We start from the raw sequence: 15,723 nt of genomic DNA, 5'->3' as shown, positions 1-15,723 counted from the left end.
GTATATTCTCACTGATATTGCTGCTTATAGGATGTTAGTGGCACCATTAATGATATTCTTCATATGCTTATTCTTCATTTGATTGAATTTGTGTTTATGAAGCCCGAATAGTGGGTTTTGCCATTTTGGCTGCTATAAAATTTGTCTGTTCTTATTCTTACCAAGATCTTGATATGAGTCCTTAATATGAATTAGATTACTGTAACATGACACTATTTTCATCCTATAAACTGATTGTTGTTTAAATTGAATATCTATTTTATAGTAATATTTGTTTTCTATTGACCATGTTTGTGTAAGGTTTAAGCACTTTTCCTTTTAATGTAGAATGGATGAGATGATGCGTGGACAGAGAGGGTGGAGGGAGTTGTCCATTCTAGGAGATAAATTAAACAAGTTTACTGGCATGATACAGGGTTTGATATGGTCTCCAAGAAGCGGAGACAAAAACGACCAAGTTGATGATTGGGCATTTGAGGAGGTGTTTACTTACATCAATAGAATACTTATGCTGTAATTCTTTTGTTAATAGTGACTATGTTTACATTGCATGATTTCACTTCCATGAACCACGATCCTTTGAATTGGCAAATAGGGAATTCATTGTCACTATCGAATTATTCAAGCAATCACTATACAGTTTACGATATTATATTTTAAATTCTTACTGTCCTTCACAACATGATGAGTAAGTTATTGATAAATAATTATTGCTTCTATGATTTTGTTCCCTCCAAAATCATTATGGGTGTTGTTGACAGGGCCCACATTCTGATTTTTCTGGACCTACTTCTGGGAGCACGGCTTGCATTGCAGTCGTGAGGGCCAACCAACTTGTCATAGCAAATGCTGGTGATTCTCGGTGTGTAATTTCTAGGGGTGGTCAGGTATTCTGCAGTATGACAAGATTCTTTTATTGTTTTCTTGTGCAGATTGTTTAGGGGAATTATATGTGCACCTAAAAATGGAAGTTTTGATGTAGCCAAACTTCTGTTTCTTGTCCTATGGTATTTGGAAATTCTAAATATACAACAAATATATATTCTTGTATGGTGAACTTTCCTTGTTTATTAATTGTAATGAGACCAACTATTTGTTCGTGGTTCTCATGCAGGCGTACAACCTTTCGAGAGACCACAAGCCTGATCTTGAGGTTGAGAGAGAGAGAATTTTAGAAGCTGGTGGGTTTATCCATGCAGGACGTGTTAATGGCAGTCTCAATCTTGCAAGAGCTATTGGTACTGTACCAGCTTGCCTGTGCACTGTTTTTCTTGAATTTTTTTTGGAAAATCTGTTAGTCTTCTCCTGCTTCAAATGCTCAATTGACCCTGTATAACTTAATTCATGGAACAAATTAACTGGACACTGCTAGAGGCCATAATCTGATGGATCTATTATCTGAATAAAAATGGACATATTTTGTGATACGAGTCCTAAAACCTGAGGGCCATAAAAATGTAACAAAGAGAATGTTTAAGAAGACAATTAAAGTTTATTCCATGAATACAGATTAAGAAAATTTGCATAATAATTTGTTTTCACAAAAAAAAAAAATAATAATAATAAAAAAAATTATTAAAAAATACTCATAAAAGAGAAGTTTAATTCGACAAGAGAACTATCTAATTTATTTCCTTCACCATGGCCAAGACTAAGCTTCAATCTTCCCTATGCCTAATTACCTGAAGGGGAAAAAACTTAAGAGCGAGAAAATCTCAATATGCATATATGTGTTCATAAATTTCCATACAACTTTCGAAATCGTAGAACTTGCATAAAAGAGATACAAGAACTATACTGAACTTAGGTGGCATGAATTTTACATGCGTAGCGCTACTGGAACTCCAGTCCGAAACTTAGAACATATTTATTGACCCATAAACATAATTTCCAAAGGTGCAGCAGAGAACACTTATATACTTACTGTTGTGTGGGGGAAAAACAAAGACAATACAAGAAATTGACTTGTTTGATTTCCACTTCAAAGTTTTTTGAACAGCGTAAGTACTGTAGATTTTTGTAGTGTGAAATATGTCTATGTGTGAAAGATAGGTTATGAGAGAGAGGAGAAAGAAGTGAGGTGTAAATTTCTTGAAAATCATGCACCTATTTATAGTATTCTGATGATGCATGGGATGTGTCTCATTATATATTCAAATAAATTTGAATATATAAAGATAATAATATCCAACAGAATTTGCGATAAAGTTGAATACTTAAAGATAATCATAATATCCAATAGAATTTGTGATAATGCTGAATACTTAAAAATAATAACAATATGCAACAAAATTTGTGATAATGTTGAATACTTAAAAATAATCATAAAAATATTTTCTAAAGTGCAGGATAACAGCACATATATACTTACTGATGTGTGGGGAAAAATAAAAGCAATCGAAGAAATTGACTTGTTTTTTATTTTCACTCTTAAAGTTTCTTGAACAGCTTGAGTACTAAAGATTTTTGTAGTGTGAAATATGTGTTGTAAAAGATAGGTTGTGAGAGGGAAGAGAAAGTAGTGAGGTGTAAATTTCTTGAAAGTCATGCACCTAGTATTCTAAAGATGCATGGGATGTGTCTCATAATTTATTCAAATAATTTGAATACTTAAAAGTAATAATATTCAACAGAATTTGTAATAAAGTTGAATATTTAAGGATAATCATAATATTCAATAGAATTTGTGATAAATATTTAATACTTAAAAATAATCATAATATCCAACATAATTTATTTATTTAACTTTATCACAAAATCTTGGAGGTTTTATCACTTTGAGATTCAAATATTTGCACTTTAATCCCTAAAATATTAGTCAATAATCAATTAGGTCCCTAAACTATTTTGTCCACGTGATACGGTCCTAAGTTCTAATAAAATGACTAATTTCGAGGTATGAGGTGTCACATATTTAGTGCTTAACTTGAGAAGTTGCTCAATCTGACGTGAGAAAATTTAGTTTTTGATTGATCATTTTTTCTATTTGATGCAGGTGACATGGAATTCAAGCAGAACAAGTATTTACCTGCAGAAATGCAAATTGTAACTGCCAATCCAGATGTAAATATTGTATGTATCTATCTTTTTTGTATTTCTTATATGAATTGACTGGCATTTCCTATAGAGCTAATCTCTGTGTTTTAAAGTAAGTGACGTTTAGAGACTGCATTTTGCTTTGCCACCTGTTCTAACGTAGCTGAGAAATAGTAAGTAGAGAAATTGGCAATGTTTATATATATATAATTGGTAAAGTCTTTCACATTATTAGTTATTTAATATATTTGATAATCTCTGAAATATAAGATTCTATCAGGATAATATAAATAGCTAAAATGATAAGACTAGTGGCATCTTTTTGTTTTGTTTGTAAATTTGTATTTAACAAACATTCTAATTTTTGGAAAGTTAAAAATGAAATAATTATTGATTAATCGAATCTCGATATTTGGCCCCAGGATGATTAGATCAGAGGAATGTGGATATGTTCTCTTCTGATGTCATAAAATGACTATCATTACATTTTGCTTTTAATAACATTATTATTTCTATCAATTCTCTGACAGGTAGAACTTTGCCATGATGATGAGTTCATTGTGCTTGCCTGTGATGGCATCTGGTGTGCATTTCAAACTCTGGTTTTCTGTTCCAATAGATATTAGATTGTAAAATTTGTTTTTGGTAAAGCCAAGATATGATTTATTACTTGGACTCAACTCAAGTTAGGACCTTGTACTTTTTCCTGAAATTATTACAATGTTTTTTCTAGTCTTAATATGCTTCTTTATATTGCTAGATTTTTGGCTTGCCTTTCGATTATAAGATATCTAGAGCAATTTAATTGCAGTCCTCAATTTTATATGCTGTAGAATATGCTAAAATCTTGGGTGAATTATGGCTAGCATGTTTAATCAAAGATATCTGAGTCTTTTAACAACTTAATCAATTTACTCATAACATGCTAAACCATCTTGAAAGAAACTTTATCCTAGGGGTTTTTGTGCCATATGACGAAAAATTGGTAGGTGTATTGTATAGGCTGATGAAATGACTAGTTGAATGTAGGGTTTGACTTTTTTCTGTGGAATTGTTCTGTAATCTCCTCTAAACAGTTCCAGGGCTCAGATCTTTCTCCAAAAACATTTCTGTATTGTTAAAATCTGAGGCTGAGTCTACTTCAATCTCCCCCAATCAGTAGAAATCCTAGGAATCCCATTGATTAAGCTTTGACCAGAACTGAGAAATTTGCATTGACATGTCTTTCACCCTCGCGTAGAATAGCCGATACCTGACGTTAATAACCCTCTTTTCCCTTCTCACGGTAACTGTTAACATGTTGTGCATATTTAATGGATAAGTGCCCATAGACGGATAGGGTTATTTTTTTACTGATTTTTCCATCGAGTTTATGCATATGAAAATAATGGATTTTGAAAGAGATTGCTCCTGGATTTACCTTTCTTATTTGTTCACTTTCACATTTATGCATACTAACTACACTGCAGGAAGTTGGAGATTTTGATATTTTAAGATTTTATTTCGTCTTCCATTTTTGGTACTTGCTTTTGACCCTTTTAGTATGTATTACAACCTATTTTACTTGTGGGTTACTATATCATTACATCCCTGACTTACATGCATATTTGTGGATTACTGGATTAATTACTTTCCCCGTTTCTTTTATAATAATATGTGTGACATGGACGGGGATTCTAGGTAAAATACTTGGTAGAGATACAAGACTTTATATATCTGACAAATCAAGTTTCTTTTTCCAAATGGTTCCCAGGGATTGCATGTCAAGCCAGCAGCTAGTCGATTTTATTCACGAGCAACTGAAATCCGTAAGTCCTTAGTTACCACTTCCGTTGATCATTATTGAAACTTAAATGCAAAATGTGTTCGTGGTAGTTCATATTTGTACCAAATCCAGATTGATATGGACGACAAATTACTATTAGATGATTATTATTATTATTATTTTTAGAATAATGTTATTTGCAGTCGCTCACTATTACACAAATCGCCGCATGTATGCCATGTAGGGCGGTTACGGTAGTGAGCGATTGCAAATAACATTACTCTTATTGTTAGTGTTTTTTAGCTTTTCCTTTATCATATGAAACTGGCTTCTGAGAAGCTTGATTTTAGTTAACACTCCTAGATTATGTAAGGTTTATGATTCACTAAAGTGTTCAATTAGAATCACATGTGACCCGTAAATCGGGAAGCCTGGTTGATAATCATGTTTGTCATATAAACATACTTATGCAGGAACCTAAGCTTTCCAAGGTCTGTGAAAAAGTACTCGACCGGTGTCTGGCACCATCAACTGCAGTAGGCGTGGGTTGTGACAACATGACCATGATCTTGGTGCGATTTACAAAATCTAACCCTGCAGGTGCATCTGCACATGATAAGTCCTCTGCTCCTCTGGAAGTGCCTTTCGAGTCGAAACCCGCAGAAACTGAATAATAATAACTTCAGATCATGCATTTTGGAAAACTACAACCTGTAATTGTATATGGCCTTCTCTTTTCACCGAGAAGGAACGATAGACTTATTGTTCTCTTTCTCCCTGGGAAGAATGTGTATAGCTGAGATGCTTCAATTACAGGTTTACGTCTGGTTTTTGATCATATGCTCTACTATTATTTCTTTTTGTTAGTTTTTGTTCAGAACATGATTATTTAGAGACTTGATCAGACCAGCCGGTCCAATTGGAAACTCCGTGAACTGAACCCTGGTCTGGTCCCTTATCATAATTGGACCAATGCACTATTGAACCGCCATCGGCACACTTGAACCGGCCACGATTTGCTCAAACCCGGTGAATTAGTTAGTTTAAACCAACTGGTTTTTTTGCAATTTTTTTTTCCTTCAAAAAATATTCGAACCCAGGTCTTCAAGTTTGCAAGAGTTCACCCTTTTCGCATGGTTACCTCCATTATTGGATATATATATATCAGTTTTGCTACATTGTCAGACAGTTTGACACATTCTTTGACAGAATGCTGAATAGCATTTTGTCATTCGTTTGTCTTAGAAACACTAAATTTTTTGCACTAATGAAAACCTGCCAACACTGCATGTGTCAAAAGGGTGGGCACCAAATTCTAATATAATAGATTAATTCAACATATATATTTCATACTTAACTCATAGATTATATTTTTAAAAATACTTTAAATATTTATTTGATTTTAAAAAATATGACCAACAAAATTTTAATGATAGGTAAAAATGAAAGACCAAGTAATATTATAAATGTATAAGTCTAATATTTAATTTTTAAAGAGAGGAAATTTGAGAATTTATATATTGCAATTAATAAAATGAAATTTTAATTTAGAATCAACTTTAACTTTAAAAACTTAAACTAAACTTTGTTGAAAAAGAAATAAATATAACTTTTACTTTTTGACCTTGCTAATACTCATTGGTTGAACAATGGACCAACTAATTCGTCGTTTTAGTTGAGTCAATGATTGGGCCAAGTCTGATAGCTATAATTTGGTTGAACAATGAACCAACTAATTCGTCGTTTTAGTTGAGTCAATGATTGGGCTGAGTCTAATAGCTATAATTCATAATACAATGTTTGGTAAATTGAATATGACTAAACATAGCAATTCAAAGACTTTGTCAATGCCACTTTTTGTTAATCCTGAAAACTTTGTTCTAATAAAATCAAGATTTACAAGTTTGATTGAACTTTTCACCTTCTTTACGTGCTTATGATAATTTATCCTAGTTGTGTCCTTTCAATTGAATTTTGATTTAGACACGTATTATTATAAGGCTACTTGTGATCATTGAAAATATATGTAACATCAATTTGAACCAAATAAATCAGGTTAATGATGTAAATGCCACATCTCATTAACAAAAATGACAAAAATGTCAATTTGACATTTTGTAAACAACATGCATGTCTTGACAATATGTTGAAATCAACAGGAGATTTATCTCACACACTGATTTGTTGAACTATTCTTCCAATGTCCTGCGCAGATGTAAATGACCTGATCAACATTTCTTTTATTTTTTATTTTTTTTTCAAAATTATTGATAGAAAATTGGCTAAAATTCATAAACAAGGAAAGTTGCTTTCTGAATCAACAGAAAAATAATCAATTATGAGGAATGTCACATTGAAAATTACTAAAAAGGACAACTTATTTATAAGAGATTTTTCTTCTTATTTTATTGCCATGAACATGACAAATTCTTAAATATAAGAGCTAATCAATCTTGCTGATCTAATCAACAGGAACCCAAGTGGAAAATCCTCTAGTATGCATGTTGTGTCTTGAGAGTTTCATTTTAAAATGTCAATTTCTATTCGTTTAAGCACCAATCTTGAAAAGTGATTTCTCGGTTGAGCTTTAAACACATCAAATTTTCTGTTTGAGTTTCCCTTTTTTTTTTTTTAAAGATCTGGGCCATAATGAGTCTTGAAATTGGTCAACCTTGTTAAAAGGACTCGCTCGAATTTTTATATATATGTAATGTTTTCGAAATCAAATAATGTCTCTTAACAATGCAGTCACTGCTAAAATGGTGATGGCAAGAAATTTTTGTGCAATCCTGTCCCTAACTGTTTGCACCTTCTTTATCCTTTTCCCTCAATCAATATTTTCACAAAATGTCTCAATTCTGGGGACTGAATCAGACAAAATTGCACTTACTGAATTCAAGTCTCAATTGAATCAAGAATCCCCTGGATTCCTGGATTCTTGGAATGAAACTGTTCATTTCTGCAAATGGCCTGGAATTACATGTGCCCATAAATCCCAAAGAATCGTTAAGCTGGATCTTGAAAAGAAGAATTTGATTGGAAAAATGTCATCCCATTTGGGAAATCTCTCTTTTCTTCAGACTCTTAATCTTGCGGAAAATTTCTTCCATGGCAGAGTTCCCTCAGAACTTGGTAGACTGTTTAGGCTTCAAAACCTGAATTTGAGTTTCAATTTCTTGGAAGGGGAAATTCCAGGGAATTTGTTGAACTGTTCCAATTTGGAAATTCTCGTTCTTCAAAACAACAATTTCACAGGTCAAATTCCTATTCAATTCGGATCACTCTCCAGGCTCGAAAAATTGTATCTTGGAAGCAACAATTTTACAGGAAAACTGCCAAATTCTTTAGGAAATATTACATTGTTGCAAGAGATTGATTTAACTTTTAACAATCTTGAGGGAGAGGTTCCTGGCGAAATTTCTCAGTTAGAAAATCTGACACTTTTTGCTGTTGGAGCAAATATGTTCAGTGGTCCTTTTCCTAGTCCCCTCTACAACCTGTCATCGCTCAAGTCCGTTGTACTTTCTTTAAACAACTTCCATGGTGATCTGAGGGTCGACATAGGGCTCGTATTCCCCAATCTTCAAGCAATGGTCTTGGGAGGAAATGCTTTTACTGGAGAAATCCCTGTTTCCCTGTCAAACATTTCAAATCTTCAAGTCCTTGAACTTGCTCAAAATGCCTTCACTGGAAACATTCCATTTAGTTTTGGACACTTGAACAATCTCTCTCGTCTTCATGTATTCTCAAATAATCTGGGAAGTGGATCAAATGATGATTTAAGATTTCTTGCATCGTTGGCTAACTGTAGCCAGTTAACTCGTCTGGATATCAGCAACAACCAATTCGGAGGACACATGACAGGTTCGTTAGCCAATTTATCATCGCAATTGAGTTGGCTAAACATTCACAAGAACATTATTAGTGGAAACATCCCGGAAGAAATATCAAATCTTGTCAGCCTGTCTACACTTGCAGCAGGGCAAAACTTCTTGACAGGTAATATTCCAGCTTCAATTGGAAGGCTGCGAAACCTGAGATCCCTCTACTTGCGTTTCAACAATTTTTCAGGGGAGATCCCATCTTCTCTTGGAAATCTTACTCAATTACTATATCTTCACTTGGAAAACAACGGATTTGAAGGAAGCATTCCGTCAAGTTTAGGAAACTTTATGAATCTCCAAGAAATAGACTTGTCTGGTAATAATATAAATGGAACCATACCTTCTGAAGTTCTCAATCAACCCACTCTTTCAAGAAACCTCAATTTGTCTCACAATTTTTTAACTGGTCCATTACCACAGGAAGTTGGACAATTAACGTTTCTTATTGCCCTTGATGTATCTTATAACAGTTTGTCTGGAGAAATTCCAAGCAATCTTGGGCTATGTTTGTCCTTGGAAACACTTTATATGCAAGGAAATTTCTTCAAAGGATCCATTCCAGACCTCGGGAAGTTGATGGGACTTCTTTATTTAGATCTATCAAAGAATAAACTCGAGGGTAAAATTCCATCATATTTGCGAAAATTTTCTTCTTTACTGTATTTGAATCTCTCATTTAATGAGCTCGAAGGTGAAGTACCTATACTAGGTGTGTTCAAAAATGCAAGTGCAGTAGAACTTAATGGAAACAATGGACTCTGCGGTGGGATTCAAGAATTTCATCTGGTCACCTGCTTGATGGAAAAATCAAGAACCTCGGATAAAGGAATTGGTCTCAAATGGATCCTGGTGATTGTCATTATCCCTTTGTGTTTATCTCTAATACTGCTTCTCGTTTTACTTCGTTCAAAAAAATCAAGAATAAAAAGCAGTTCAAGGCCTTCATTCGGACACATCTATCCTAAGTTAACTTACAAGGAGCTGTTGAACGCAACCGATGGATTCTCCCAGGAGAATATGATTGGTTCAGGCAGTTCAGGTACTGTATACAAAGGAATTCTCAGACCAAGTGAAATAGCCATTGCAGTTAAGGTTCTTAACCTTCAACAAAGAGGGGCTTTAAAAAGCTTTTTAGCCGAATGCAAAGCCTTGAGGAACATCCGACACAGGAACCTCGTAAGTGTCCTAACTGTGTGCTCAAGTACCGATTTTAAGGGCAATAGTTTCAAAGCCATTGTATACCAACTTATGCCAAACGGGAGCTTGGAAAAATGGATACATCCAGAAGATGGAGAAAGAGTAAAATGTTTAGATATTCGTCAAAGAATGAATATTGCAATTGATGTTGCTTCTGCATTGCAGTATCTTCATCACCAGTGTCAGATTCCTGTGGTTCATTGTGATCTCAAGCCAAATAACGTGCTTCTGGATGAAGCTCTTTCTGCATATGTTAGTGATTTTGGTTTGGCAAAGCTCCTTTTGAAGTCGAACGAGGAAGTTAATTTGGCTGATTTTAGCTCAGTTGTCATCAAAGGAACCATAGGATATGCCGCTCCAGGTACGCTAAGCTACATTTGAACAGTACAAATTTCGGAAAGACTGTTGTAGTCACAGATAAAGCTCTAAACCTTTGTTATGGAGCAATAGTAAATTCGAAAGTAATCGGGAACAGACGGTAAACATATAATGTTATAGTGGTTTACCAACTGTCATTAGAGACTACTCAAGTTTCTTCCATCTTGCTGCAAAACCTTGTCTAGATTAATATAATTGGTCTTGAACGATATGAAATAAACTGCTTTTCATGTTTGGTGGGAGGATTGGATAGCACAATATTAACTATTAAGAAGAGAAAAATAGCTAAAATAATACTCATTATATTGTCCAATCTTGTTTGGTATTACATACCAAACATACACGTATATTTGTTAATCATTTTAAATTTGCAGAGTACTCCATGGGAGGTCAGTCATCAACCGAAGGAGATGTGTACAGCTATGGGATTCTCTTGTTGGAGCTTTTCACTGGACGAAGGCCTACTGATAGACAATTTATAGACGATTTTAATCTTCACAATTTTGTGAAACTATCACTACCAGATCAGGTAATGAAGATTGTTGATCCATCAAGCTTCAATGAAAATTGTGCACAAAATTGTCAAAACTGGACTGTGGGTTGGGTGGAAGGATTATTAACAAGAGAACAGACTGACTGTTTGGCATCCCTTTTCTACATCGGCCTCGCCTGTTCAGAAGAACATCCAGGTAACAGATTGAACATGATGCAGGTTTTGGAGGGATTGCTCTCTATTAGAGAAAAGTTTCAACAATATGCGTAAATGAAAGATACTGATACAAGCCACAATCAAAGTTTCTGATACATTTTTAGCCTTCATCTACTAGAGACGAGTGCATTCTCAGTGAAACCCAACCCTGGTATTAGACAAGTGAAGTTCTGTGTAAATTTTCTTTCTAATTAAAAATGTGTGTTGCCACTTTAGTTTTGTGTGATCATTCATGTATATTATTTCTTCAAAATGCCAAAAATGCAGTTTATCATTTTGAAAAATAATTTCTCGAAACAAAAAAATAGAAAACATATTTTTCTTGAAATTTAAAAAAAATATATTTTATCATATATTATTCCATGAAATTTGATTATTCGGTAAAAATAAAACAAATTTACCTTAATATATTATCCAGTAATATATACATTATAAAGTTGTAAATTTTAAAATTTTTTTACGTTACGAAAGTAAACTCGAGAATTAATTATTAATAAAAAATATAGGAAATATAGACTGAGAATATTTTTATCTGTAATCATTTTATTTTTTTAATATTTTTTTCATGTAAATAATCATTAAGAGCTTGAATTATTTTTATAATGTTTGTTTTTCTAGGAATATTTATAATTTAATTTTTCCCGAATTTTAAATTTAAAGTTTTCTCTTTCTTTCCTTTTTTTTTATAATTTTTTTTTTAAAATTTATGATTTTTTTCGAATTTTAGATTTTAGATTTGAATTTTTTTAATCTTTTAGAATTTATCAATTTTATTTTTAGAATTTATTTTTCTTGAATTTTATTTGTTACAATTTTATGTCTTATTTTTAAATTTTTATTTAAACACTTAGTTTCTATGTTTTGAGTGTTTTCATAATTTTTATTGAAATCTAAAAATGCTAAAAATACGTTTTGAATTTTATTTTATATGTTCATCTTTGTTTTAGAAAATGCATTTTCAAAAATAACAAATCAAATATGTTTTCAAGACTATGCAAAATTGAAAACAACTTGAAAACAGCAAACCAAACGCTCCCTAAAGTCTCCCGACAATTAACCTTGGAAAAATAGCCAATGTGCAATTCACGTACCTTTTTACATCTCAATTAAGACTCTCTTGGATTCCACCTTAAACTATCAACTCATTACTAAAAATAGCTTATCATCGAAATGAATTATCAGTTGGTAAAAGTAATAGAGTTTAATTGTGGTAATCAGCAACGAAATTTTTGTTGGTAAAGCTGATGTCTTTTTACAAATGGATATTCCATGCCTATTGTAGTCGTTTGACATTAATATCTCTTCCGTAGGTGATGTAAATCAATTTTTTTTAAAAATAAAAAACAAAAAAATCTTTCAAATTGTTTAAATACACGATATACGAGATGATGGCTTATTACTATTAGAGAGGGTAAATAGTATATCGTTAAATATTTGTTTCAATACGTGGCTAGACCCCATCACATGCATGCTGGATTCATTTTTTTCGACCAGTTTCATTAAATGGGACTCCCATTATTGTCGGACTAGGCATTGCTTATGTATAGTCTAAGAAGAGTCACAAACGAGGAAGAAAATGTGAGCCTTCCATGGATTCAACATCAGAAAAGCTTTTGAAGATAACTTCTGGTGAATTCTACCAAGCAACAAATGGATTTTCTCAAGGAAATGTTATTGGCTTGCAAAGTTTTGGAACTATCTGTAAAGGTATCTAGTGTAAAACAATCTAGAAGGCGTTAAATATGTTACGAGGGTCAAGACAATCAGAGTTACTGCAATTAAAAATTTTAAGACATTCAGAAAAACATTTACAAAGAACTTATTCAGCCTACTATACTGATACTAATTTCCAGGTTGTCTATTATACTAATTGATCAACTCAATTGCATGCAGAACTGTTAATGAAAAAATGTTTTATACAATCTTCCAGTTTACTAGTAAATTTTTTACATATTGTTTAAATACTAGTTCGCAAATTGGACAAGCAGCAACTGAAAGTAAAAAAACTGAACAATGAACACTAGATATCAATATGTTGGGGAATTGAGACAAATTCCTTGTCCACATGATTTTTCTTCAGAGAAAAATAGAAGACAAGAAAAATATAAAATATGAAAAAATTTACGGACTGTCAAACATTGCACTATATTAAAAATTGTTGTGCATGTGACTCATATAGAGTGGAACACAAGCCCTGTATCAAATGGGCCGATGCCGTCGCTCGCCGATGTCGGCGCGGAGCGGAGTGGAGCGACAGCATCGGCCCATTTGATACAGGGCTTATGTTCCACTCTATATGAGTCACATGGGCTGATGCCGGCGCGGAGCGGAGTGGAGCGACGGCATCGGCCTTGTGCGGGTTAAATTCACTGTCTGGTTGTTAGGGACGCTGAATGGGTTGGGAGTGCGAGGGCAACGCCCTCGCGGTATGGTACAGGGGTATTTTCTGTACGGGTCTTAAAGGTTTATATGGGCCTAGGCTAGGGTTAGTATAAATAATATGTTATAACCCTATTTTTCACAACTGAATAAAGAAATCTCCGCTTCGCTCTCGTGGACGTAGGCACATCGCCGAACCACGTAAAATTCTTGTGTTGATTTCCGTTTTCATCTTTTTAATATTGTGCATAAAATCCAACAAAAATTACTAAAATCATTTAGAATTTCAATAAACAAGAACCCAAGTATCACGGGGGGAAAAAATTTGAAAAAAATACCTTGAAGTTTACCACATCCACCAATTTCTACTTTTTGAACAACCGACATTGAGAACAAGAAAATCAGGATGTTAAAACTCACCAGTCACGTTGAAGGAAGTGAAGCTTTTATTTAAAACTCTTAGCTTACCCTATGTCTTATACCCGTACAAGAAAAATTTGAAGACAAGGAGGAAGTTTGTGAAGGTTGTGCTCTTCGAAAGCATCATCGACAATCCTTTCCTCAAGGAGTAGCTTGGAGAGAAAAAGAAATATCAAAGTTGGTGCATACGGATGTTTGTGGCTCTATGCATACTCCATCTCATTTCCGAAGTAGGTACTTCTTTCTATTTCTTGATGATTACTCGTAGGGTCGTGCTACATGACAACATCGGTTGACACAAGGTTTGACACATCACACACACATGGGAGCTCGGCATTATTTTATTCGTGCGGGACCCACACCTCGACTGTGAGAAGTGTGTCAACCTTTGTGTCAAACAATGTGGTTGAGTAGCATTTTTCTTACTCGTATGACTTGGGTTTATTTTATGAGAATAAAATATGAACTTTTTGAAGTCTTGAAGAAGCTTAAATGTTTTGTTGAGAAGTGACAAATTGTTATGCTCCGACTCTTCATTTCGATCGACATACCCGTGTTGACACGCAACGATACGACATGAGTACGGGTATAAGATATAGGGCAGACACAGCAATTTTCAATTGGACATAGCTAGGGTAGAACTTGTCAGAGCTTGGCTGCCGTAATTGTTGCAAAGTGAAGAAAGTCGTAGCTCGAAGTGTTAGGGAAGGAGGAAAGAATGTTGGATTGGTTCCTTTTTTTTCTTTTTTTTTTTGTGGGACAAAAAAAATTAGGGCCTTTTTTAAAAAAAATTTATTTTTATCAAAGAACGTAACCGCTTCCTTGTGACCCTCCAAATTTTTTTTTTTATCAAAGTTAAATGTGATTTTTTTTGTCTTTTTGCCAAAATAATTGACCAATAATTATAAAATCAACATAAATAAATGTTTTAGAACAATTTAATAGCATTTTCTGGAATTAATATATTTTCAAAGCTTGACAAAATAGAAGTAATCAAATAATAGCATATTTTTATATTGCTTGATTTAACAGCATTTTCTGGAATTTTTATTTTTTCAAACTCATGACATTTATACTACATGAAAAATTTGGAAATTAAACTAATAATATCATAACAATAAAAATGCAAAAAAGTTGGCATCAAAAGTTTAGAGCTTAGATTTCTTTCTAGTTCATTTTCGTATTAATTTTAGTTTCTTCATTTTCAAAATGTTTATACGAAAAGAAAAAAATAATAATAATAACTTCAAATTTTTTTTTTTTTTGTTCCAAATTCAAATTTTTGACTTCATTATTCTTTAACTTTTTTACATTTGGGGAAAAACTTGAAGTTTCAAAGATGTACCCATTTACCCGTGTTCGTATTTAAATTTTAGAAAATAAAAAATTCGACACTTAATTACATACCCTTGCCCAAATTCGAGCATTATAGGTGACAAAGGAAAATAACACACTACCAATTAACTTCAAAAAAAAAAAAAAAAAAAAAAGAGTTATGAAGGCATGAAGTGACAGCTCACAATTAGCTACACTCCACAGAAAAATGGAGTATTTGAAAGAAAAAATCAAACGGTGATAACAATGGGAAAGTCAATGTTACATGCTGTGGACCTACGAAAAAGCTTTTGGGCAAAAACTGTATACACTGCAGTTTATTTGATCAATAGATGTCCGACTAAGGTCGTGTGTAAACAAACACCTTTCGAAGCTTGGAGAGGCAGAAATCCCCAAATTAGGCATCTTAGAGTATTTGGTTGTATTTGCTATGCTCAAATTCCAAAGACGAACAGCTACAAGCTAGATGAGGCACGTGAAAAGTTCATATGCGTTGGCTATAGTACTATGTTGAAAGGATATAGGCTATTCAGTTTGAAAACCAACAAGATCACGTTAGCCTAGATGTGATGTTCGAAGAAAAGGCTAAATGAAATTGGGAGCAAGGCAAAAAGGAAGAG

The 15,723-nt window shown here is 33.3% G+C and overlaps 2 protein-coding genes across 6 annotated transcripts in view; both read left to right on the top strand.

The window, feature by feature from the left end:
- Positions 1-5,667, top strand: part of LOC111372914 (probable protein phosphatase 2C 60) — an 11,021-nt gene extending 5,354 nt beyond the window's left edge. For all 4 annotated transcript variants that reach the window (XM_022995343.1, XM_022995340.1, XM_022995342.1 and 1 more), the window contains 7 exons: positions 328-481; positions 762-887; positions 1,115-1,238; positions 2,996-3,072; positions 3,567-3,619; positions 4,790-4,844; positions 5,275-5,667. In XM_022995343.1, coding sequence (XP_022851111.1) covers positions 328-481; positions 762-887; positions 1,115-1,238; positions 2,996-3,072; positions 3,567-3,619; positions 4,790-4,844; positions 5,275-5,475 — 790 coding nt within the window. In that variant the 3' untranslated portion in view covers positions 5,476-5,667. The remainder of the gene's footprint in view (positions 1-327; positions 482-761; positions 888-1,114; positions 1,239-2,995; positions 3,073-3,566; positions 3,620-4,789; positions 4,845-5,274) is intronic.
- Positions 5,668-7,088: 1,421 nt separating this feature from the next.
- LOC111372913 (putative receptor-like protein kinase At3g47110) lies at positions 7,089-11,184 on the top strand. 2 transcript variants are annotated; one of them, XM_022995339.1, is made up of 3 exons: positions 7,089-9,861; positions 10,048-10,243; positions 10,635-11,184. In XM_022995339.1, the coding sequence occupies exons 1-3, from the start codon at positions 7,531-7,533 to the stop codon at positions 11,021-11,023; spliced, it is 2,916 nt and encodes a 971-aa protein (XP_022851107.1). In that variant the 5' UTR covers positions 7,089-7,530; the 3' UTR covers positions 11,024-11,184. The 2 variants fall into 2 exon arrangements, with proteins under 2 accessions (XP_022851107.1, XP_022851106.1); XM_022995338.1 differs by having other exon boundaries at positions 7,090-10,243.
- Positions 11,185-15,723: the final 4,539 nt, after the last annotated feature.

This window comes from Olea europaea, unplaced genomic scaffold (genome assembly GCF_002742605.1).
Source record: "Olea europaea var. sylvestris unplaced genomic scaffold, O_europaea_v1 scaffold1046, whole genome shotgun sequence".
In the NCBI taxonomy this organism is placed as follows: Eukaryota; Viridiplantae; Streptophyta; class Magnoliopsida; order Lamiales; family Oleaceae; genus Olea; species Olea europaea.
Note: the sequence above shows the minus strand (reverse complement) of the source record. Positions and strands in the feature narration are given on the sequence as shown.

Coding starts and splice junctions, on each gene's coding strand:
- LOC111372913 (XM_022995338.1), top strand. CDS start 7,531: ATGTCTCTTAACAATGCAGTCACTGCTAAAATGGTGATGGCAAGAAAT. Junction 10,244..10,634: donor CATAGGATATGCCGCTCCAG/GTACGCTAAGCT, acceptor TTAAATTTGCAG/AGTACTCCATGGGAGGTCAG.